This window comes from Brachycentrus maculatus, unplaced genomic scaffold (assembly GCF_059751285.1).
Source record: "Brachycentrus maculatus isolate JH-2025_06_01 unplaced genomic scaffold, ASM5975128v1 h1tg000693l, whole genome shotgun sequence".
Lineage (NCBI taxonomy): Eukaryota > Metazoa > Arthropoda > Insecta > Trichoptera > Brachycentridae > Brachycentrus > Brachycentrus maculatus.
Window position 1 is genome coordinate 557,509 of NW_028281425.1, and position 25,562 is coordinate 583,070.

Here is a 25,562-nt window from a genome sequence, read left to right on the forward strand (position 1 = left end):
GAACCTCCAGTACGGTAGCCGAGCGTGCTGACCATTACACTACGGAGGCGGACAGATCAAATAATTATGTTTAGTAAAAACAAAAGAAAAATGGTTGATGTTATCATGTGGTGTGAGAATCAGAAAAAACACTAAATAGTTGTTAAAATGTATGTATATATAAGATCCCTATATGAAAAATTAGAGCTCGCCATTATTGTCTGCCTACTCGAGAATTTTGAATAAAATAATATAAAGAAATATGACTTACCACAGCGGAGATTGCTGGTGGATGGCACTTGTCACATACTGCAGCCGGAGTTACACCTCCTGCAGGTACCACATGGGATTCTGCAAAACAAATGTAAAGACTTATGTCCCATTGAAACTTGTGGCTTAGGAATGTTGAAGAGAATGGTCCGAATGATGAAAGAAACGCAAGGCGCCTATGGCTCAATCGACTTAGATAAGGCTTTGTACCTGTGACCTGCTTCCTGATGACCTCACGGTTGACTTCCCTGGAGATAGTTGCAGGAGCAGCGGGCAGCCACTCCACCTCGCGATCCACTTTGTTCAGAGTGCTGTAGCCAGAAGACTTCACTGGAGTAGTTCTGTCCAAGAAAAACATCAATTTTAAGACTGCTTTATTAGCTAAATCAATGGCACACACTGCGGTGTGCTTCAGTATTCGCTCAACTGTGAAGTAGCATTTTGAGTTTGCCCAGTTTATAAGGGTAACAACTTGAAAAAATTATATTTGGCATAATTAGTATCCAACATATTAGATAAAACAAGTTCTTTTCAGTTATTTATAGGAACTGCTCCAAAAAATTTTAGAAGCGTTGAGAGTCAAAAACCTAACAATTTTTTGAGAATTTTCGAATCCATAATTCAAATTATACTCACGATGCTCTGTAGTCGAAAGAAGAGCTCTCCATTGTATCAGATGAATAACCACCTAAAAATATAAGTTGTATATATGTCATAAATAATAAAATATTAAATTATTTTAAGACATTTTGGTGATGAATGGAAATATAGCGCAGATAGAGGGCGTGTATATTGTCACGACTGGCTATGTAAACTAAAAATGAAGGTAGACATATATACAAGTGGGTACTGACTCTTGTAGGGCTTCCTGTCCTGGTCGCGCTGCAAGTCGTCCAGCAGGGAGTCCAGCTCCTCGATGTTCTGGCTGAGGTCGCCCTTCCGGGCCACCGGCGCCGGGAGACGGTGCGGCGTGCTCGTGATGGCCGGCCGCCCGCTGTCGTAGCGGTTGCTCGGGCTGTGCGAGAACTCGTATTGCTGAAAAATATAACAAAAACTTGAGGCAACTTTCAAACAAACATTGTTCTAATGGACCCAGTTATTTATAAACCAGCGCCAACGATCAATTGTGAATGGCACATTTATTGAGTGACCGCCGCATAATTCGAAATAAACAAACGTTAGTTTTTAAGATTGAAAATTGAACATATCAAAGTATGAATTCTCACCTCTACTGTCCGAAGGTCCTTTCTATCAAAGGAGCCAGAAGGGTCCTTCTCTTCTTTGTATTCATAATAATATTCTTTATTTCCCGCTGAAATGTAACAAATTCAAACATTTTATTAGGGGGACTTATCTTTCTGTTGTAAATTTGTAGAAGTAATAATTAATTTATTGAAATATGGACAAATATATGAACGCACCCGGAACTCCATTCCCCGGCTGGATGAGACTTCCATACTTGCTGGGAAGAAGTTCAGCTTTCATTGTATCTGAAAAATAAATTAAAATTTATTATTAATTTTACATACATACATTAGGTACCTCAAGCGCAGGACTGATCAACTTGCTTTCGTAAGTTAAGTGATCAATTTGACACTCCAGTGATATGATGCAATGCCAAATGTACCATTGGCCTTAACAAAAATGGGCGCAAAAAAACCTTGAATAATAAAAATCTCCCGATATTATGTTCTTAAACAAAAGAAAATGGACGTCTCTGCTAACTTACTAAAAACAATATACTAAACCAATTTTAAATAGCAATTTTAACTAAAAAAAACATTGTGCGCTGTCACTTGCGATACATATACAACTTCTCAATATTTAAGTACGCGGTTGGTTGCTAATCATGAATAGAATGGAAAATGTTACGATTCACAAGAAGACCGCTCAAACCAGCCACTGACAGGTGACATTGTAAACCCTAGTAAATATCCAGACTTCCGAATTGCTATCTATGAATACTTCTTCTTTATCGACATATCAATAAAAATCTTGATATAAATAACTGTAGACCGGTTCAAATCCCGCATTTGTGAAAAAAATATGGGACATACAAAATATGGTGAAAACAAAGAACCTGCATTTATGAACTGGAAATGGATTACCTATAAACACGAACTGTTGCAGTATTGCTAAAGTTTCTATTGGACAATTTATATAGCCCCCTTTTGGTGAGAAATCACCTCCAGGGTGCTCTACAATTCACGGTGATTAAAAATGAATAAAGAAGACAATGCGGTACTTTTTGTATCTGCACACGAGCACACCATTACAACATGTACTTGTAGAAAGAGCAGATGTGTTTGTACAATTTGTTCAATTTAGAGTGTTTGAAGAGTGAATACTTTACTTAGAGAGCATTAAATTGAAGAATATTGACATAAAAATTACATTATCTCTTATTTACTGTTGAAAAATTCAACGTTACTATGGCCAAACAACTTCTAATATCGCACCATTCTATGTATTCATGCTAAGGTCATGAATTTGCAAAAATAATATGTTGTTATTCTTGTATACTGTATACTGTTATGATCAGTTGTAAACTTTAAGCTCTAAGAATTAAAGACATTTGCGAGCGCCTGAGTATAAGAAACACTGAATATTTACCAAAGTCTCCATCGTCATAATTCCCTTTGGTGGTATAAGTTCTGTATTCACTGTGTTTTGAGTACGCCTTCTGCGCCATGATGTCGTCTCCTTCACTCGCCCGTGGTTGGAATATTACTCTACCCCTCTTTCGCTATCTGTAAACCAGAAAAAACAATTATGTAAACACAAACTGAAATTTTATTCTCAAAATACAGCTTTCACAAAAATAAATAAACTCAGTAGAATCATGTTTTGATTTACATTAACAATAATCCTCTTTTAAATTGGTAACTGAAAAAAAACCCTTCCCACATGTTGAAACTATACATAATTATTTACAATAAATACACATTTATATCCTAGTCATACAGGAGAAAGTGACCAAGTGCATTTTTTACAAAAATGTGATCATTGACTATTTGATATCTTTCTTAGAAGCTTAATATTGCCCTAAAAAACCCCAAAGCGATTTTAAACATGGAAGTATAATATATTGACTTGTTAAAAATGACTAACTGCATTGATGTTTATTTTGTTGCCAAGCAAAAGTGACTTAAATGGCCCTCCTGAACATTTTACGTTTTGATAGTTGGTCACTTTCTCCTGTACGACTATGATATGTATACCACATACTTACACTGACTATTTATTTTGATCCACAAAACTGAACATTTACCAATTTTTACGTAATAATATGTATATTCAAGAAAACACATATTTTTTCGTAGTTTTTATGTATTATTAAAAAGAAAGGAATGTTGACAAGGAAAATAAGAGGAATGAATAGTATAAACATGAAAAATTTATGTTGTTTTATATTTTTCTGGTGAACAAATTTTCTCAAGTAGTGGGTTTGCTTTTAAATAAGAATGGAATTCTTAGCAGAATTTTTAAAAATTTATCTTAACCAACAACATCACTTTAAGTACTCCGACATGTAATTGTGTTTTTTCTGTCGTCCACAACTTATTCATCTGTGAAAAGACTCTTTCTACGGGCGCATTTGTTCCGGGCAAGCATAAAATGTATTCAATGATTCAATTGACTAGAAAGTTTTTACCAACAGGTTTTTCAAACATGAAAAACAAATAAAGACAACACAATGGTAATAGACAATTATCAATAGAAAAATATACTACAAACTACCGACGATTTTTTGCAGTTTCATTTTTAAATTTTTATAGTGTGATGCTCTTTGTTTGATTTCGACGTCCCGAAACTTTACTTGGGGACAACGGGACAGTCTATTTAAAAACGGGACGGTCCCGCTCAAAACGGGACGTATGATCACTTTACACATATTACGTAAAGGTATTAAGTCCCTTTGTAAGGGACACCTATAAAACAAATATTTGTTTAAACCTAGTGGACTGAGTGAAGTTTAATCATGTGGACGGCGCCGGCGGTGTTCAAATACATTCGGAGTTGTCAAATCTATTGCAATACGGCATTGTACTATTGGTATTTATCATCTGGAGGCGCCGCTAAAAACTAAAAACTAGTTTGATAATCAAATTAGCGGAATACCGGGCGTTTATTGCGGAATAATTTACCGCTGCCAAATCTTCCGACGAGATATATTTTTTACGAGTCTACTCGCTTAACATATTATTACTGTCCATTGCCATAAAAATGAAAACATATTTCTAAAACTTGTTGATTCAGTTGTGAATGCGGAGGTCGCGCGCGTCGCAGACAAATTATGTATATGACAATCCCCTAAATGTTTGCATATTTTCTGGTGGAAAAACTCACGGAAAAAGGATCCTATCTTTATGAAATTTTAGGAGCTTGTTCGGGGGTTGTAATTCTAGATCAACGCTACAATTTTTAGTTTAACATGTCATTACAACCGTGGAATATGGGAATTTTAAAATTTCGACAAAAGTAGTAGTGAAGTTTACCGCAGGGCGGCGCTAGTGGTACGATGTCGGCATACATCCTTGGTAAACTTGAACAATATCTAAATATGTAACAATATTTTGATTTTTATCTACCTAATAACCGGAGTAGCATACACTCGGGCCTCGTATAACACGGTTATATGGTTCCACAAAAACCATACAAAATTTGAAGTTCATACAAAATTAGGGTTTGTGTTCCAAAATAAAATCTTAGATAGTTTATATGAATATGTACATTATTTTTTTAATAACAAACCTATTAATTTATTTATTTATTTTTCTGAAACCGTGTTATAAAAAGCGTGTACAATACATGTGTATATAAAAAATATCCCACAATTTATACATCCGTGATATATAAAACTGTGTTTTACGAGTCCCAAGGGTACTAACATTTTCCAATTGTCTTACATTGAAAAGTCCCAACCCGGGAATGTCCGGATCCGATACAGAAACTATCGAGGCTTCCTAACAGATCACTCTTCAAAGCAATTTTTTATGAACTAAATAGCAAAAATTATAAGAAAATGCGAAACAAAATTTCATCCCAATTTTACTGTGAAATTGCATAATAGCTTTCAATGTCCGTGTCACTCACTGCCTATCTAAATAAATACATAATTCGGAAAACCATCAACAATTTTTTAGAAGTGTCCCAGCGTAGGCAATAAAAGAGATCAGTAGTTAGTTCAGTTAGTCAGCTAGATCCGATTCTAACCCGATGTCACACACAGACGCCTCCACAACCCCGACCAGCACAGCAGACACGAAATTTGCAGAAAATGATCAGTCATAGCATTTCCCACTCGACCGTTATTTATTGACATTCTAATACGGATCCTTTTCACAAGTTGCGATTTTTTCTTGACCCAAACCTATCGCAATCCCAACAAACGACTGAAAACAACTCATAAGTTAGCACAAAGTTTTAACCACGACACGGAAAGAACAAAGCAGCACCTAACATTCAAAAACTGTGGTTGATGTTTTAACGTATTATTTAATTATTTCACGCACTATTTTTACCTCGCTATTACTACTGTAATGCAACCCCGAGTTAATGCCATGAAATTAAAATTAATAATTCGAGTAGACACATAAGTTTATGATTAGCAAATATTTTTCGCGACTGAAGTGTGGAAAAGAAAAGAAAATATATGTGAAATTTATGAATAAGAGTTTCTACATTTCATCTAACGTAGGATAACAGCCCTAAACTGGCCGCATTGTCTTCGCGTAATTAAGAAGCGCAGCATATGGCACAGTGACTATGAACCATTCGGTACGGATGAGAGATAAAAAAGAAAGGACAAAAAAGAGTTTATAAATACTGACTCCAAAGCTCGGAATAGTAAAAACAAATGATAAATCGTGACTAATTGGACAAGAACAGAATTGGAAAAATGCGCGACAAGCGAGAAACGAACGTGTTGAATATATTATTACGGGAGTAGAGCCGTTCCCGAAATACGCTAGTTTCGCGCTAAATGGCCGGAAGTCGCAGTCGGCTACTCGGGACTGGAGCTGGCGACCGGAGATCGGGAACCGAACGCCGCCCAATACCGGCTCGGGATAATGTTTTCGGTTACAATAATAATCTCTACTACTTCATAAATTTACTATTCACAAATCCTGTTTTGACATTATAACGACAATTCTAATGAAAAAGAGATTCGACCGACAGTACACTCGTACACCCTCATCTAGATATAAAATGTACATAAGATTTCGTACTGAGCACCGTTCCACGGCGTCGGAGTGGAGTTAGGCAGACGCGGATGGCCCAGAATTAGAATGAGACGATGACTAAGACGGTCAGACCTGTTGAACTATTGTCCGTGTGACGCGCTAATCGGAAATAGACCAACACCTGACGAACCGATGCTGATAGTAATATGCCAACGCAATATAGGCTGCTCACATGGCACGAACAACTCGCATGCATTATGTATACCTATGCATTTATATAAGTATGTTCTCCTACACACATAAGTTAGGTTTACAGGACAGGTTAATTAGGTATGCTTAAAGTACGGTGTATAATAGTGGATTTCCCAGTCATGGGCGAGTGTGTATGTTTCACGGCAGAGATCTTTCTACTTCAGACGTCTCGACACAGACGAAGCATATTTTCAACCGTTTTCGTATATCGGTTGGTACTGACATATGGAACTGCCATCTATTATAACATTGTGAAGTAAATAGCTTTCCCTTTCTGAATGTGGGTGATAATTCATACGAATTTGTTTTTACCTATTAGGGAGACCCTGAAACGTTAATTAAATTTATATGCTTCTAATTTGGCCTGTTGATTATTAACAATATGTATTTATTTTATTGCACTCAAACTTGGGAGTTAACCCTCGAAAGTCAGACATCAATATATATTAGATCTCTCAACGGAGGTTGAGAAAAGAATATAAAAAAAAAGCTTCCTCTCCGTTGAATATCTCATACATGTGTTATATCTTGGTAGATTTTGGAGGGAGTTGTCACCGGTTAAGAAGAGTTCAAGTAAGTAAATCGAATAATTTAATAAAAATATATTCTTTGAAATCATCATAAAAATGATAACCTTTGTGTTATTCTGAACAATACTAAGTGGTAGCCAATCTTCGCCCCCGATAAAGGTGGTATAGACGTACTCTGAAATCTTTGTGTAGTCTTAAGTAATCTTTTGTTACGCACGACATTTAATAATAACAATAAACATTGCCATTGTATATTTATTTGCTAGGATAATCACTAAAATAAGGGACTGGTAATTTATTTGCTTTCCTGCAACTAACGCGCACTAAATTACGCTGTGTTTTATATGGTTTCACTGTGAAACCACTAAATTACGAAGGGTTAAGATGAGATTATGAGATGATAATGGTAAGTGGCAATATATTGTACAATAGTTGATAATGGACGGTAGCCAGATCAGTGGGAACCAGAGGAAGTAGGTGCCGACAGTTGCGGAAGTAGGCCAGGGCTGGAAGAGTCACTAGTAAACAGCGGCCCACGCTTTCTTACACAACTGCGAGCTGTACATAAGTATCGGGAAACATCTGTTTGGAATCAGATCCAAGAAGGAATGCTCGATTTATGTCGGTCATTTTTAACCAGATTTTCTTGTCAGGCTTGGAAAATTACTTTACTAACGCAAAAAACAAATACAATCAAATAATCTGCGTAGTATAAAAACATCTAAATACAGTGAAACCTCTCATAACGAGTAATTCGCATAACAAGCAAAATCTGAAAAAGTTGCTCCCTTAACGAGCGACTTTGCATAACGAGTTACAAAGGAAGGGCAAGTCCCCTGTTCACGACATTCACTTGTAAGGCGGGACTTCCGCGCCAGTAAAAAAAAAACGTTTAACGAGTAACATTCTGGAACGAATTATGCTCGTTATGGGAGGTTCCACTGTAGTTTCAACTTATCAAGCGCAGTTTTACGAATCCTCGAGTAAAATGCACATTATTTTAACCCTCAATTTTACCCTACATTGCACATAGTACGCGGAACTAATTTACGTTGGTGTATGGTATTACAAATATTTTACTATACCGATTCGGAATAAGTGATATCATTAGTGTATCCTACTATAATTCACAGGAATTTGAAAATAAGAGCAAGTTCGTTAGGAAAATGAGATTATTTTTCTTAATTATGAGGGCAATTTAAGATCGGGGATTATAATTACATATTATTTATGATTTATAAAATAAACACATTTTAATGTGGTTTGAAAAGGAAATATGTAGGTAATTGTAGACATTAGAAAAAACGGATAAATATTACAACACATCTGTGTAGAGTGACGGCTTCATGATACGCATCTGCATTGGCGTAGGTAAGCAAGTAATGCATCGCCTGTTGGAGTAATGTTATGGCGGCGTGAGGTCATCCTTGTACTCCGAAACGAGTGTACTTTTCCGATCCAAGAAGCGAGCACAACACAGAGACGCCTCTGTCCGAGACACTACTCAATAATTTACGTGGGCATTCACTGTTACTAAGTAAGACATACATACTTATATACAATGTATTCATTAACGAATCTCGCTGCTTACTAAGTTAACTCAAAACACGTTTTCTAAACTACGAACTGCGTACGTCAGGGGTGGGCTGCTCGGGTTGGTGGTAATTAAAAATCTTCTTTTAACCCTTAACCGCACCCCAATGGCACATAGGGCACTGCATCAATAAACGCAGTGTTATCTTGATCGTTTCCGCTTCAGGTAACAGTCCAGGGTAATATTGAATAAATATTAGAGTGAAGAAATTACTTATATTTATTTGACCCCCCCGCTGGGAATTGAACCCGGGACCTCCGGAATAGTAACGAGCGTGCTGACCATCACACTACGGAGACGGACAACAATTAAAATCTACTATATATATATATATATATATATATATATATATATATATATATATATATATATATATATATATATATATATATATATATATATATATATATATATATATATATATATTTAATGTATGAAAACATTTTTACATATACTTATGTACGTCTGTATAATAGCTAATTTGTTTTACATATTTTCTGTACAAGGCCCTGCAAAGTCTTTTTTTATTTTTTAGTAAAATATGTTACGCAAATAAACTTATCTGATTGACATATGTATGTAGTACATAATAAGATGATAAAAAATCTCATTTTGGCGAAAGTTTCTCGGAGACTGGAATGAGCTATTGTAGGAAAAACCATTCCTTATATGGTATTTGGGTCAGGCGCCAAGGTATACGAGGAATACCTTGAGGCCAGTCACCAGTGCATTATAATATTATGGTGAGATAAGTTCATGTCGTCATTTTCAGCAATAAACCAAACATACATTATTATAAAACAAGGAGTCTTAAAAAGAAAAATGATAGATTTTTACTCGTAGCACTAACAACGCGTCTAATATAAAATGTCTGCCGGCATTCGAAAGGTTAAACAAGCGTTGGCGGTGTTTGAAAGATGTCATTTATTTAGCGATATAATGAAAACTGAATATTGAATTAGTTCTCGGCAGGTTTTAGTGATCGTTTAACGTTTATGGAGATTTAGTGGATGTGACCTTGTTACGGTGCCCGTGTCAGAATAATATGCATACAAAACACAGAACACCAATATCTGCGGTGATGTAAGCGCTATATTTGCACTGGCGGAGGACGAATGTGATAACTTTGTCTTTGGGAGCGGAAACAACTCATTGAAGAGGCAAGCGAGCAGAGCAGGGCCTCCAAAAACGTGATATTCGGAAAATATTTCGTAAAATTTAATTTATTATTTTTAAAAATGCAAATATTCGTTATAAGATACGGAAAAATATCTAATACCTACATAATGAATCCTGTCGCACTTTATCTGTATGGTACAAGCGGCCGGCTGAAGCGGGCTGGTCGCGTATTGAGATTGACCGCGCACTCCAGTCGCGTCTCGGAGCAGATGCGCGTACGCGATAATGATAAGGCACGACTGTGTTCAGTAAGATAGATACCTTCAGTGTCAGATTACATCACGGGATATTATTAGCCGCCGATTCGGCTTGCTCTTGAAAGTGTTATCATTATAATTTTGCTCCAACATACGTGTTTACATAATTATTGTAACAGAACCGCCTTGAGAATTATCGATTTGATAACGAAATAATACGATTATTGTTTTGTTACTCGTACACAGAGTACGGTGTGCAGTATGATCATCCATTTACTAACCATTCATCTACCTTTTCCAATGTTTATGCGGGATATTTTGTTTATATATAAATAAACACATATTTATAAAATATAACCGAAAAATTAAAAACATTCAAGAATAAATCAATTTAAAAATTTCATCATAATTAGTTATGAAAAAAATTATACGATAGGTACTTAAGTTACCCGGAATCTTCAGCACGGCAGCCAGACGCGTTAAATACTAATTTACAGAGGCGGGCAAAACAGTGGCGACCAATTCGAATCCACCCCTGGGTATGAAGAGATAGCTTTTGAGCTCGTGACAACAAGATGACCACTCGGTGACTGCTTACCTCGTTCAGTAATACGACGCGTTATTCGTAGTCCATATTACATTCGGTGCTGAGTCCAGACAGAGCTTATTGAACAATAGTGGGCACTAGGAAAGCGACGTTAGATCATCGCGCGGTCGCGAGAGGTGACTGCTTCTAGCTGGAAAGTGATGTCACAATAGTTACTAGCTAATGTCGGTCATACGGTGTACCGTGGTTGCCATCACGATCCGCCCACCACGGAGCGGGCTGTAAGTTCAAGGACGAATCAACTCACTTTTGTACTGTTTTCAATCTAATCAAATTTCTTAGATTTTCACGGTCGTTGAAATCAGTATTGAACTGATAAATTTATTTGATCGTTTAAATTATTGCGCATTTTTTTCAAAATTAACTATTTTAACAAAAAAAATAAGAATAATAAGAGATATTATTAATTGATTCGGCATTAACTTTGTGGCATGTTGACAATGACATGTTGATTATAAAAAAAAAAATTAAAAAATACTTGTATAATACCACATAATGAGTTTTATTTCATTACACACGATTAGTTTCGAAAAATACAGACGTTTTCATCTCTAGTTTTCGAAACTATTCGTGTGTCATGTTTGATCAAAAAATAAAAGATGACACATAGAAAAAATGTTTGAGATTGGCAACAAGGACAGCAATTTTCGATCTAATAATTATCATACATAATACCTATTCGTACATGTTGAATATTATAACATTAATTTGCATAAATTTTCAGCATCATAAATGATATTTGTTTACAACATCTCACTGTACCGGTACCATCTCAGTTCTCACATTCGGCAGAGAGTGCGGGGAGGGTCTTGATAAGCTGGTAGTTTCAACGAAATGCCGAGGATAAGGAGCATAATACATATGAACTGACCGAATAAGTCGGCAGTTGAATTTGCCCAAGACCGGGGGGAATGGAACCTGGCATCCCGGAAGAACACATACCGAGCCATTGAGCGAGACAATGTAGAATATATTTGTATATTTAATTACGAGAGCAGCATGCTGATTTCTCATATATTTGGACGGTGTAGAAATGTGGACTGTAAATGAAAGGAACGACAGAGAATAGACGCGTTGGAGATGCTGGTGCTGCTGGAGACGGATGCTGCGTGCATCGTGAACTGTAGACTCAAATATAGGTTGAACTATTTACTTTTAAGTGGCAACTAGGATTTATAATTAAATGGTTAATGGCGCAAACGTACCTAACTTGTCGTTTTCCTTCACCTCCATTGCCAATACGCTATTGCGCGTAATACGAGGCACGGGGCAGGGAGTAGTACCAAACTTGGACGCGTCAACACGCGTTAATTGGTTTTGTCACAACGGTGTCAATCACCAGTCACTTCTGGCAGCTTTCGTTTGGCGCTATGTTGGCTCTACTAAATGTCGCGAAACGGCGATATTGACAGCCTCGCCACTGACAGCAGATAACCAGATAACCGTGACTGGCAGATACACGACAGCATTTGGAATTATACTGCCATAATAAAAAACAAACGAAATTTCTGTATTCAAATTCAACCCGAGGAAAGAGCACTTAACTCGCTATATTCGAATGTTTCAATTCAATCTAATAACATTAGAAAAAATGGATATGACTGAGTTTGATCGTCACGGGTGCGGCAACTTGACGTCAGATCTGAATAGAAATGAAATACAAACCGACTTATTTTAGCGGAAAATAAATTTATATTATAAAAATGTTGAAGCTACAAATATACAGCTTTCATCTTGGCTCGATATCGAGTGTGTATTTTTGAAAGTGAACAATTCGCGTTTCAGCAGAATGCATCTTGTATGCAAATTACTCGAACCAGAATAAGTTGCTCTTCAACACTTATTCTGCATAACTTCGAATCGTTGCAAAAATGATTCAGAAAGCACCCACGCGGAATGCGCCGTGCTCACTAACTTTAAATTTACACTTCTATATTGAGTCACAATCTTTGACGAAGAATTCGGTCCTATTTAAGCACCATCTGTGATATAAAGTATAAAGAATACGCCTCAGATTGTTTTTAAAGTGATAGAATGGCCTTATATCCGCCCACGCTACTTCTCATGAATATTATACGACTACGTTGGACAATAATATTTACTTGAGAAAACGGGTTTTAACCTTAACAAATACACAGTACGCAAGTACAAACATTCAATGAACAATTTACCCGAAAAATATAATTGAAAAAATCATCAGTGTGATTAGATTTACCTCTAGCTCTCTTTTATTACGACAATGCGGTCCATTCTCAACTATGTCCGGAACTAATCGACAAAGAATCACAGAATAATAGCCATATTTCATACAAGTTGAAACATTTTATCCTTCTTTTCGGTCGCGTGTCGTATCTTAAGTGACGGTCGAATCGTGACCTCTCTCTACCCATCTCCATTACGATTCATGGTAGCGGAAAAAGCGAGGATCCGGTTAACTCCACTATGTTATATGCTCGCATTAGCGCTTCGGCGTTCTTCCTCCGCTACTTTTCTCCTCCACTTTTCCAACCATCGAGAGCCTCTTCGGGTTAGGATCTTCAGTGCGGCGCGTGACGCGTCCAAAATATTGGAGAATTCGCCGAAAACAAATGCTGGAGAGTTTTACCGTCTAACTTAGTTATTCAACTCTTCCTGAATGGACACATTTGTTCTCCTCGCGGCGCCGTCCATGGGATATATTTATTTAATTACTCTTGTACAATAGTAATTCATAAACGGATGCGTCCGCCGCTCTTATTAGCGGCTCGGAAATAATTACACCTCTAAACTTTAGACGACGAAATTTGTTTGACGGAATTAATATGCCAGAAACGTAGCGCGTAAAGATAAGTGTCAGTAGACAGTTTATCTAATACATTATTCGCGATATAGCGGAGACTTTGGAAACGAGGAGCGAATGCTAAACAGGTTTTATCGCAAGAAAAAATCGGCGTTCGGTGAGGTGTGTTGCCCACTTTTAATTGGTACTTGTTATGGGAAGAAATAATTATTAGGAACATTTTCTCATGGGAATATATACGAATATATAAGATTATTATTATTATTTTCGACCTTGGTGAATCCCCAAAGCTAGTCCATGTTTTCTGGTTAACTTAATTGCCAGCGCTTTTTAGTCGGGGTGCATAAAATCCTATATTATCGGGACATTACTAAAGCAGTCGGCTGTTCCGAGAATTCTGGCGTAACCGAGCTGCATGGGTAGTGGGAGATATTATAATTATAATACCATAATATAGTGAGTAGTGATTCAGCTCGTTAAATGTGTCAACAATTCACATTGCACGATCCGCGAAAGGTCCGGAGTTCTGGGACTCGACGACACGAACAAAGGCCATACCGAAAATTATTAACAGCGATGTATCGCTCACTGAACCGCAAATTACAATGAGGAAACGCTTTATTCAAATTACTCACCGAATATAAATAATGGACAACCGTGACAGCGTTATTTCGAGAACCCGAATGGACAGCATATACGATGACAATAATATCGCACTCGTTCGGGCAAAATATACTAACATACTATTGCAGAATAATAGATACAACTACTTGTCTACAGTCTATTATCATCTACATTTGTAATTTTAGTTCATAATAAAATGATGAAACAGATAGTGAAGTCTCAGAGAGTGGCATGCAATAGAAGCCTTCACCTAGCAATGGGTGGAGATAGGTGGGCTGAGAGAGAAAATAGTGAAACCTTATCAAATTTCCCAAAGTTTGACTTTGGTAAATAAATAAATGACCGCATCGAGAGCAGCAGCGGCGGACAGGACACCCAAAGGTCTCGGGTTATAGCGGTTATTGATTTCATATTTTCATTTAATATAATCGCAATTTATTCCAAATTAATCGGTTTAAATAACGCAATATGAAAAATATTCAATTTGTTTTGAAAAAATATGTATCATTTTCACTCAAAGATTCACGCGGCTGTGGGATAGGTCTAGAGTTTTTGAGTTGACCTTATAAGGACTCGTTAAGGGCGTCACTAGGTCATTCGGTACATAAAACCCTTTCTTCAAATAAACTAAAAGGACCTGCGCCATTCTCCCGGCCCTAAAAACACTCCGCGTGGATGTAGCATGCAGCTGAATAAAGCTGCGAGGTAACCTTTTTGTAATGCTACCAGCGACACAGTGATCGTTACGATAAATGTGATGGGATAAAAAGTGCGCGATTTGAATAAACTGAAAATGACGATTTTAAATGGATGAGGGGTCACGTTCCGCTTTTTGTATAGACTTTTCGTTACAGAGTCTAGTTTTAACGGGTTTTGTGATTTCGATTAATGTATTCAGTATTAGTCAATATTAAGAAGCCTACCCACAGTGTCACAAATTCCTATGAAGTCAGAGCGATTTTCAGTAGTTGTATGAATGTTATCAAAAATGAGCCGGGCGTGCGTTTATGCTGGCAGCACTATCCGCATTGTTAGAGCAAGGAGTAGAAGGTAGAAGGTAGAAGCGTGGCAGTGGGCCGACTCGTGACCTTGGAACATCGCAGCCCGCCGTATTCATTACACCCAAAGCGACTATACTACCCTGGACCGAGCATCATTACATACATACATACATACACACTCGGTTTATAGGTGCACGTGCACTGCGCACAAGTGCACACAAATTACGACAAAAACATTTCTGCGTAATTCTATGTAATTACTCCAAACGTTATTATTTTAATAATACCCTGCTAAGGAAAATAGTAAAACATGTTTTAATTTTAAATTTACGATCATATCCGCGTAGTAAATAATGAATTTATAATGTATGTAGAATGAACAATGCGCCTACCTACAATCCCAGACAAGAAGGCCGTACTATTTTTTGGAACAGTCCATAATATTACTGTTCCCAAACTTCATTCAGTGTCCAGCGCTGAACGGAGAAATATACCCGCAGGATAAAGGCCTAAAGTGTTTTCGCGCTGTTTTTCATGTATTTTACGGTATCGACCTAAATGGTCGTTGATTCGAAATTGCAAATTCAAAATGCTCCCAGAAAAAAACATATTTCGCAGTTGATATTTTTTCGAACGGATTTGTTTGGATATTAAAAAATCATCACAAATGTATGAAGCGTAATTATGAAAAAATTTTCGATTTCTCTGCCGGGAAAGACTCGATGAAAATCGGTAACAGAAAAGGCTATTTTACGTTTAATGTTTACAATCAATTCCGAAATAAGGATATTTCAAATTGACAATTTGGCCAGTTTTCTTTAAACTTGTGAATTGTAATGTATAGATAGGGTGAGATTTCTTTTTTGGATAAGTTTGATCTGATATGTATTATCCAATGGTAAAATCAATTCTAAATTATCGGAAATTGTCACGAGTTGGTTTTATATATTTTATTGTATTTTACAGTATAAATTAATGCTTATGGAAAAATAGAACTACGAGTGCGTTATGACTAGGGATTTTTACATCAGATTGTAAATATTATTATGAGAATTTATGATGGAGTGGATATGTCTCTCTCCACCTACACACCACAAACCACACGAGGAGGCATTTATAGCAGTCCCACGACTTACATAATATTATATAGTCGGTAAGATACCACCCAAGCGATACTTCGCATATCAAAAAATAAATATTTAAATATAAAACATCAAATAATGCTTTTTATTTACAGATTTTGACAGGGAACGCGAATATTTAGGAAACAAGATTGAGCCATGTTGAGCCATAAATATTAGCAATGGCTAGGGCAGGGCACTCGGTTGCATACTCGTATTAGCTTGCGTACGTGTGTGTACATTGCTAATAACATATTCCACTAACCAAAGATGTGGATATATTCGAAGATGTGGAGCGCGGGAGTGTCACCCTGCCTTGATATAATCAGCGATCGAGTTGAAGCCGCATCAATCCGATGCGGTGCTCAATGCATATTTGGGTGCGGATAGAGGTCACAGGAAGACGAAGAATCTCATCAAGTTGAAAATGGATGCTCGGTGCGGTTCTATTATTTACGCATTTTTTTCCATCTTCTAGTAATTCCTTTCGGGTCCAAGCTGCCAGACTCTAGACTAAATTATCTATTCGCGTGTAAAAGCATATTCTCTGGTAACCTTCAAGAAACGTCCGACGCATTACTATATGTCCTAAGAATCCGTAATGTAGCAAACATCCCTCCCTTTTTCGATCCTCCCCCTTCACAAAATTGTCCTAAAAATAATTTTGACGAATTTGTGGCATACGAGATATGAGGTATCGGCTGACACGATAAATGTTGGCGGATATAGCGCCAGACACTTGCGAGCGGGCGTGGGAGGCGGCGGGGGAGGGGGGAGGCTGGGAGGGGGAGGGGGGAGGCTGGGAGGGGGAGGGGGGACACAGGTACCAGGTAATGATCCATTTACCGTCTCATCTCAAACCGACATGGAACAAAATAGCGCAATAGACGACATTCGTCTTTCCGAGCGTAATTCGTGCAAGGTGCTGTGGCGTAGTTGGGTAGACGCTCGGCTGCGAACCTGGCGTCGCGGGTTCGATTCCCACCTATTGCAAAATAAATTCACGAAAGATTTATTTTCAATCGGTGAGGGGTTTTTTAAATGTATTTTCCATATATGTATGTACCTTCCCTATCCTTACTATTTAACCTGCAAACAAGCCTGTAAAAGTAGCCTGTTTACGAGTTATTCCTTTTTAAAAAAACTTCCCCGAATTGGGTTGTTTTGGTATAAAATCAGCAAGTTATTAACTACTTCTTCATCTAATTAATTGATCTAGACAAATAGACATAACGCTATATCCTATAAATGACGATGAATATAAAAATGCATCAGGCCTATATCTTTCTCAATACATAAGTAACAAACTATAGATACTACGGAGCCGGGTACTGTAACCGCGCAGATTACTAGTTCAGTCGATACTGATTTATAACCAAACCATTCTCATATCAATATATTCTAGTAGTTGTTATATGCCATATATGAAAATTGAACCATGAAAGTTTTTCTTAAATTTCCAAAAGAAAAAAGAATTGTAAAAACACAATCTGAGCAAATAGCTTTTTAAAAACACTTCTCGTATCACAAAACAATGCGATTTTAAGCGTTCGTTTAGATGAGTGTTTTTTTTATGGGGTAAAACTACTCGTATACATTAAGCTCACAAATTCGTGGAGAAGTCATAAAAAAGGTATTGAAACATTCTAGATATCACAAACGAAATATGGCTATTATTAGTTGTACCACGGAAGTGATGGCGCGTGGGCCCCACGTCCGGTGGTAGGTGCTTTAAACAGGTACATAATAGTGATGCGACCATTCACGAAAACCGATTACGATGGTCACGAATGTTCCATGCAGTTTTACATCCAATTTATTTATTTTTCATCAGTATCCATCCGTAAGTGAAAAAATACACATAAATAGAGAGAAATTATTTTATTTGGATGTTTACCGACTACTGGTGCGGACGACTAATCGGCCATTTTAAGTTAACTATTGGAAAAAAAAAACTACTAAATTGACTGTCAGGTGCACAAAAGTTATTACGTTTCTTTATTTAAATACTCTACCTTTAATTAATTCCATTTATATATATATTCAACTGTTAAGTAAACTAGTTGCACCAACTGCTAATCTGATATAGATAGATGTCTATTTCTTCAGGATTTTCTGAGTTTGAAAAAAGCACCGGATTTCTTTGTAAACGCGAAATTTGTAATTCAAAATGTTGTCGAATGCTACTTGCGTCACTAATCGACGGAATATGATGTACAAATCTTCCCAGACTGAGAAGTGAACACCCACCCACATATGCGCGTACCCGAGTGCGAGATTATGCGGCCATACACGCGCGCGCGCACACACGCAGCCGCCTTGTCCGCGAGAGCCTTATACGGCAATCAACGTGAAGTTGGAAGCTAAAACGCCACGACGAGGTGGACTGTATGGACGATGCGAACTACTATCGGTAACTAACTGGTTACTGTCATTTGGTTAAAGTCCGCCGCCATCTGTCACTTCGAGACAATCGTACTTTACCCGCTGTCACAAATGATGCTAGTTGCGCAACATATCGGGCGCCAAAGACCAAAAATAGCAATAAACAAAATTTTACTAACAAATTATAATCGTCGATGATAGTTAATATTTTGTCTGGTCGTGCCGTGTATTCTTTGTATAATGCGATAATAGTGAGGTGTAACAAGGCGCACAAACGTATTACCAGCATCAGGTGGTCGATCACAATAGATTGATAATGCGTTAACTACACACGTACGTAGCGTACTTTAACTGTATTCCTAGTCTTTTGTTATATTATTATTATTAATTTCGTTTAAATATATTGTTAAGAATTATAAGAATTATATCACCTATTAAGAAACACCTAAAAATGTAACTATTTCAAATATACCCAAATTTTAATCGATACATTCTATATATTGGGGAATAAATCCATTTTAACGTATTGAAAAGTACAAATAAATATTTTTAAATATCCAAACTTTTAGTTGGTCTATTAGTAGTATTATTTTCACGTCAAAAAACTGGTTTTCTTCGTCCCTCCCACCCCATTGAAGTCTAGCCATAAATGTTTTTATAAATATTATCTTCAACTTAGGATATATGTATGTTTATATAGTCAGTATAAAATGCAATAAAAACCGGTTTAAATTCGCAGTCCGTAGTGATACCGTGGAACGGAGAAATAGCACCTCGTTTAGGTTGATATTGTTATTAATTATAACCAAAACTAAAATAGGGCCTTATGTTGGGTACTTGAGTAAATCGCTGGATTAAGTAAATGAAGTAAATTCATATTATGGCGATTGTAAGTCGTTCGAGGGGTTACTCCTTTGCAATATTCGTAAAGTATATCTACTCCCTTTTAGGTGTTTAGGAAACGAATCCAATAATATTAGTATAATACTTTTTGTACGGAAGTTGTAAGTACGGTTGTTGGATTAGTTCGCATTAGCCCTTCACTGCTTGGGGCTGGGCGGAAGACATTGCTCGGCAAGAATAAACCCGCCATTATTTTCCATGAATTGAAAACACAATAAATGTAAATGAAGCAGGATTGCGAATGGGTTATTTGTAGGATTCGTTGTACGCGTCGTTAGTAACATAGACCTGTAGATGTATAGATAACTTAGTTGTTCACCTTGGTTTTGTAAAGTGTGACTTCAACAGTGCCAAAATACTAAAATACGCACCTGACAAAAATTTACACCTAGACGCAATCTTAAACTTTTTAAAGACGGCAAATAAATTAATTATTGGAAGGTTAGCAGTAAAACAGTGAAACTATAAAATGAAATTCTTGCTAATCGTCTGTCGACCAGAGTTATACGTGAAGCAAAATATGGTGGATAGATAAATAATCACGTAAATTCGCGAAATCCACCGCTAGAAGCTGGTACAGAACCTGAGATAAATATCTAAATTTAACCTGCCACAAACCAAATCGACTTCAATTACTGACCGTCTGTAACACCTTTCCTTATTACGACTTTTAAAATTGAGGTTTAGAGCCTCTGTTATAATCAATTATGAGACATTTATAGACTAAAACTTGCGAAAACCTCCCCTAACATCTAATTTTTTGGAAGGGTTTGATTGAATAATTTAAACGATGAGTTCTTAATCATTAAGAAAATATACGAATAAATCGTTTATTTTCAAGTAATTATTTTGATCGTTTAAAAAATATTTAAAAACCGCTCTACCAGAAAAAATACGGATGAAAAATGAGTAAGCTGTTGTGGAATTATACGAGCAAAAAACACATATTTTCCCCCATGATTTGGATGAAATATAATGTCCGATAAAAGAAAAAAAATAATTCGGTCAACAAAATAGGCATTTAAAATATAAGGTATAAAAAATCAAAGTATCATAAACATACAAAAATTGAAATGTTTAAAATATTAGGTAGAAAAAATTCAATGTTTGGAATCATTCTTATATTGAAAAGGTTAACTGGGATGGATGATAAACAAAAAGAAACACAACAGTGAAGTGTGTCAGAAGTCAGAAGTGTGTCACGGCGCTAATTTCGGGCCGAGTGGCGCCGGCTAAATATAAATGTACATCACTACCGCTGCCGATCTAAGCACAGAGGGGGTATCTACATCCCAGTACATATTCTAACACCGAAGACAAGCGGAGCAATGAATCATAATACAATACTTGCCCACTTGCGATACTATAACTTCTCGCTTATATTAATTTCGTGTTGGGTTAGAATTCCATAACGAATAAAAAATATCATTTTCTAGTCCAATATTCCGTGATCCGTGAAAAAGACAAAGGGATCTTCACACACCACATCTCCCCCCCCCCGTATCCTAAGCTCGAATGCGTTTTTTTACTGTTTTTCGTTATGTCGAAAATATATCGCAAAACTCCATTCTTTAGAAGATATTTGCACGTACTGTTACAGTTACAGTGTGTAGAAACTCTTTCCGATCCGATATCTCGGAATAACGAGCAGAATCTTAAAAACATCACATTCTTCCCTATTCACTCGGCGTAATAGGTATTAACAATCAAAGCAGTCAATTGTACGGCAACTCTCATTTTCGGCCAACTCTTGTAACTCTATATGACGCGAGATTTACATTCTCCTTTATTTGTTGGAAAATACTTGTTAGCCTACCCCTGTCTCTACTTCATTATTTAATCTATCCCTTTTTATAAATTCATCGCGTCGTGTCCAGCGGCCCACCGACTGCTCCGCGCTTACCTTTAGGTATGATACGGTGAAATGCAGTGAGGGAAATATATTATTGTAAGAAAAATTAAAGTTTATGTCAACAATGGCAAAGTTTCAGTCTACATTAGGCGGTGATTCATGTATCGGAATAGTAGTGTTTATAGATGTCTTGCCAAGATTAGTATTCTGGCAACTCGAGACGAGGCGAGCGGAACGCGCGAGAATGCAAAACCGACTGAAAAGCAGCAACCTTGCGATGGAATTTAGTTTTTGCCTGAAAATACTATATTTCTTCAAACTTGAAAGCGATTCAGATGTAAACAAAGCTAAATTAGATGTGAAGCCAACTACGCGGCTGTTCTACTAATGCGGACACTAACCGACGCGAGGCATACTAACACGCTGATATATATTCTTACTGTCTCGAGGCATGCGAAGTGTGGAGAATGGTTCCAATTCCAAAGAAGGCAATGATTACCAAAAGTTCTCCTACGGGGTGGCTCCAGTACTTAGAGGATAACCGTAAACTGCCTCCAGGTGGCGTGTCTAGGTCGCGTGCTACGCGGCACCGAGTACTCCAGCTGATGGAGCAGAATATAAAGAAGACGTACCTTTGAAAGAAGGAAGAAAGAATCTTGGCTCAAGATGTGTGCGTCTGGACTGTGTGTACATATTATGTGATAAGCTTAAACCACCGAATGTTCTGAAAATTAAGCTAAACACAGGCAGGAATCCAACTCCCCACCCAAGTGTCCACCATTCTTTCTGAACCTAATTCTAGAATTGCCGTCATAATTTCTAATATGATAAAGCATTTAAACTATGAAATTTTGATATTATTTTTTTTTTGACATCTCATCAAAGATGAAGAAGAATATGGAAGTCTGGGCATTTACGGGGCTGAAGTTCTAGTGATTCAAGAACAAAGTTTCTAAATTGGTTCATATATTTAGAACTTCCAAGAATTTTAGTGTGGTTGTCAATAATGGGTAGAATTGGTGAATGTTACACGTGTGTAAAGTGATCACTTAAACCAGCCTATGACGGTCGTCAGCCCCGTAAATGCCCAGACTTCCATATTCTTCTTCATCTTTGATGAGATGTCAAAAAAAAATAATATGAAAATAACTCCTGTAATTGGAGATAATCCAGATTGAAACCAGATTGTGAACAAGTATTTGGATACACTCAAAATGATTTATGAAATTTCGTAATAATTGTTATTATTATTTTCAATTACTATTTTGTTTGTAAATAAAAATAATACTTGACACTGAAACATCCTTTCACTGGGTGACTGCAAAATAAATTAAAACAAAAAACATATTCGAAATGCGCAACTATAGGAATAGAGAAAAATATACCGAATTTCCCCTTAGTTAGATAGATTCCCAAAAGTGGTGCAAGGTATTTTATTTTGAATACACAGATCACTATGAAAAACATGAATTAGGTTTCAAGATCTGCGTGAAAAGGGTTACATCTACATATAGTTGGGGGAAACGTTGTCAATTTTTAAAAACGGGGTGATAACGCGTTTAGAAAAAGATGCTTATTGTGAGTCGTCTGAATATTGGTTATATAAAATAAGTTTCCCCGGGGATCAAGTCACCTCAGTGGCCCCTACAGTTTTAAAGCGATGTATTTTTTGTTGTCACCTCGTGCGCTAGTATTATTTACATTTCGCGTAACTAGTACGTGCTCATTCTACGATGGTAATATTATTAATAGCGACGTTTCAAGTCTGTTTATTGAATGACATCACCACAGTAATTATGCGCTGGTTAAAGGTCTCGCCCGGCTTTAATTCTTTCATTCAATTTACTGTATTGTTCGGTGTTGGCGCATCTTTGCTGTTTTGCCGAAATTGCTCCACAGCTTGATACTGGAGACGTTTCCCGAGCATATCTATCGAGCATTTCTAACAGAACGAGCGAGTCTTCGTACAATGAAAACAGAGAAGGTAACGTAGGGACATTGTTACGTGCGAAATTGAACAGGTAAAAAAATATTGAGCAATAAACGAAAGTGAGAGGTTAAGAAAAAACAAGAGAAAATCTATATGGAAATCAGTACGATTAAAATAGATCAAATATTAAATAATTTAAAATATGGAGATTAAAATGACTTACCCAAAGTGTTAAATTCAGCCATGTAAGTAATTTCTTTTAAAACTATTATCCAAATCTGCAAAAAATCTATTTAATTTACTGAAGAAGGCGAAACGCAAAAGTACCTGAAACTGAATATACATATGTAATGAACGTACAAAAGGAAAGTTGAGACGGATATTGCAAGGGAAATAATTTAAATCAGGGAAGTACATAATAAACATTTTTACACACACGTTTGTTAGTAAAATTCATTGGCTACTAGTTTCATCGTTTCAATCGTGCTCCTTCGTCAGAAATTGTGACCCTAGCTTCTTTAGGGGACGTATAATTAAGTTCAAATCCCGATATGGTCAGCATGAAGTGTCACCGCGACCGGTGAGAATGCACACTTTATTGATAATAACATAATATCCCGAGTTCATTTACATTACGATTCCTACTAGATTCCGACACGTTTCTAAGCCGAAATATATATTTTAAAATAATTTTATATTTAAAAAAAAGTTGGTATGAAGCTAGAATTAATTATTTATTTTTATTCCAAAGCTCTAGGTGACGTGTGCAAGCCTCAAAAGTTCATATAGCATACTTATGCATTGTGGATGAAATATTAAAAACATGAAATAAAAAAAAATGTTAATAGAAACAACAGTGTACTAAAAATAAAATGAGATAAAATATGAGACATAATTGCATATTTAAATATATATATATATATATATATATATATATATATATATATATATATATATATATATATATATATATATATATATGTGTGTGTGTGTGTGTGTGTGTGTGTGTATATGTGTGACTTATTCGAAAATAATATACAATACTTGTGATTTTTGATTGATCTCAAATTGTTGTTTATTAGTAAACAGCGGATCTCGCTAAAACCCACGATTCACGCAAAACCCGAGCACCGAATCCGACGACAGCAAGAGACACGAATATTTGCGCAATATTTTGCAATTGTTCATTTTTATATGAACATACATTTCAAAAAGCATTTAAAAGAAAACCAGTACAGATCAAACGGATAATCATAATATTTATAGACGTGTTTATTAAGTTGAGAAGTTGTTATTCCGGAAATGACGAAGGTCGAGCTAGAATTATTTGACTACATATTTTAAAGCATAAAAAAAGTTTTTTTCACCATATACACCTCCGCAGTGCGGTAGGTACTTATTGGTTGCTATGCATTAAGTACCGAGTTTGATTCTCGATTTAGTAATCATAAAAAGTGTATTTTTACCGTCGGTTCTCATAGCCGAATCATTTTCACATTTTTTCCTATACTGGTTGTTGTGACATTTAGTAAATGACATATCGTCGACTTAATTTGTAACTCTATTTATTATATATCATATAGATATTATAACAACCAAACCATCAATTCGTCCGTACATACTCGTACGTATGGCATACAAAAAATGTATTTTATTTAATAATGCCTTCGTGTAATTAAAGGTTAGTGAATGCAGTGCCCTATGATGGCCCATTCTACAGCAAATAACTAATTCCGAGAAGCGGCGATTGCACGAAATAACCGAATGTCATTATCTGCCCACTGTCGGTGGTCGGGCTGACCGCAGCCACCTGGGCGCGCGGGGCTCTGTGCGGGGGCCCCCGGAGCCCCGGGGGGCGCGCGGCGGGGCCTCGGGGCGCTCGGAGCCCCTGGGGGCGCGCGGCCGGAGGGGCCGAGCCCGCAGGGGCCCGCGGACCGAGATACGCCCGTCCGAAGAGACATTTGGACGCGCGACTACACCCACAGAGCGGAGGAATGTCGCCGGTTAATGTCGACATTTTGTATTTTATTCGTTCTTTTGTATACCGACATTTCATTCGTACTAAACGTAGTAATGAACCCGTAAAAATGGTTTTGGTTATAAATATGAAAATACAGTAAACCCCCCTACAACGTTAACATAGGTACTCCTTTATCATAGGGAATTTTATA

General features: G+C 36.8%; 1 protein-coding gene across 2 annotated transcripts in view; it reads right to left on the bottom strand.

Annotated features, from left to right (window-relative positions):
* LOC148300560 (uncharacterized) overlaps positions 1–25,562 on the bottom strand; it is a 36,613-nt gene that overhangs the window by 6,652 nt on the left and 4,399 nt on the right. For both annotated transcript variants that reach the window (XM_088274612.1, XM_088274613.1), the window contains exons 2-8: positions 2,863–2,999; positions 1,671–1,739; positions 1,476–1,561; positions 1,104–1,284; positions 886–937; positions 460–590; positions 251–330 (exon numbers count right to left, since the gene is read on the bottom strand). In XM_088274612.1, coding sequence (XP_088130738.1) covers positions 251–330; positions 460–590; positions 886–937; positions 1,104–1,284; positions 1,476–1,561; positions 1,671–1,739; positions 2,863–2,941 — 678 coding nt within the window. In that variant the 5' untranslated portion in view covers positions 2,942–2,999. The remainder of the gene's footprint in view (positions 1–250; positions 331–459; positions 591–885; positions 938–1,103; positions 1,285–1,475; positions 1,562–1,670; positions 1,740–2,862; positions 3,000–25,562) is intronic.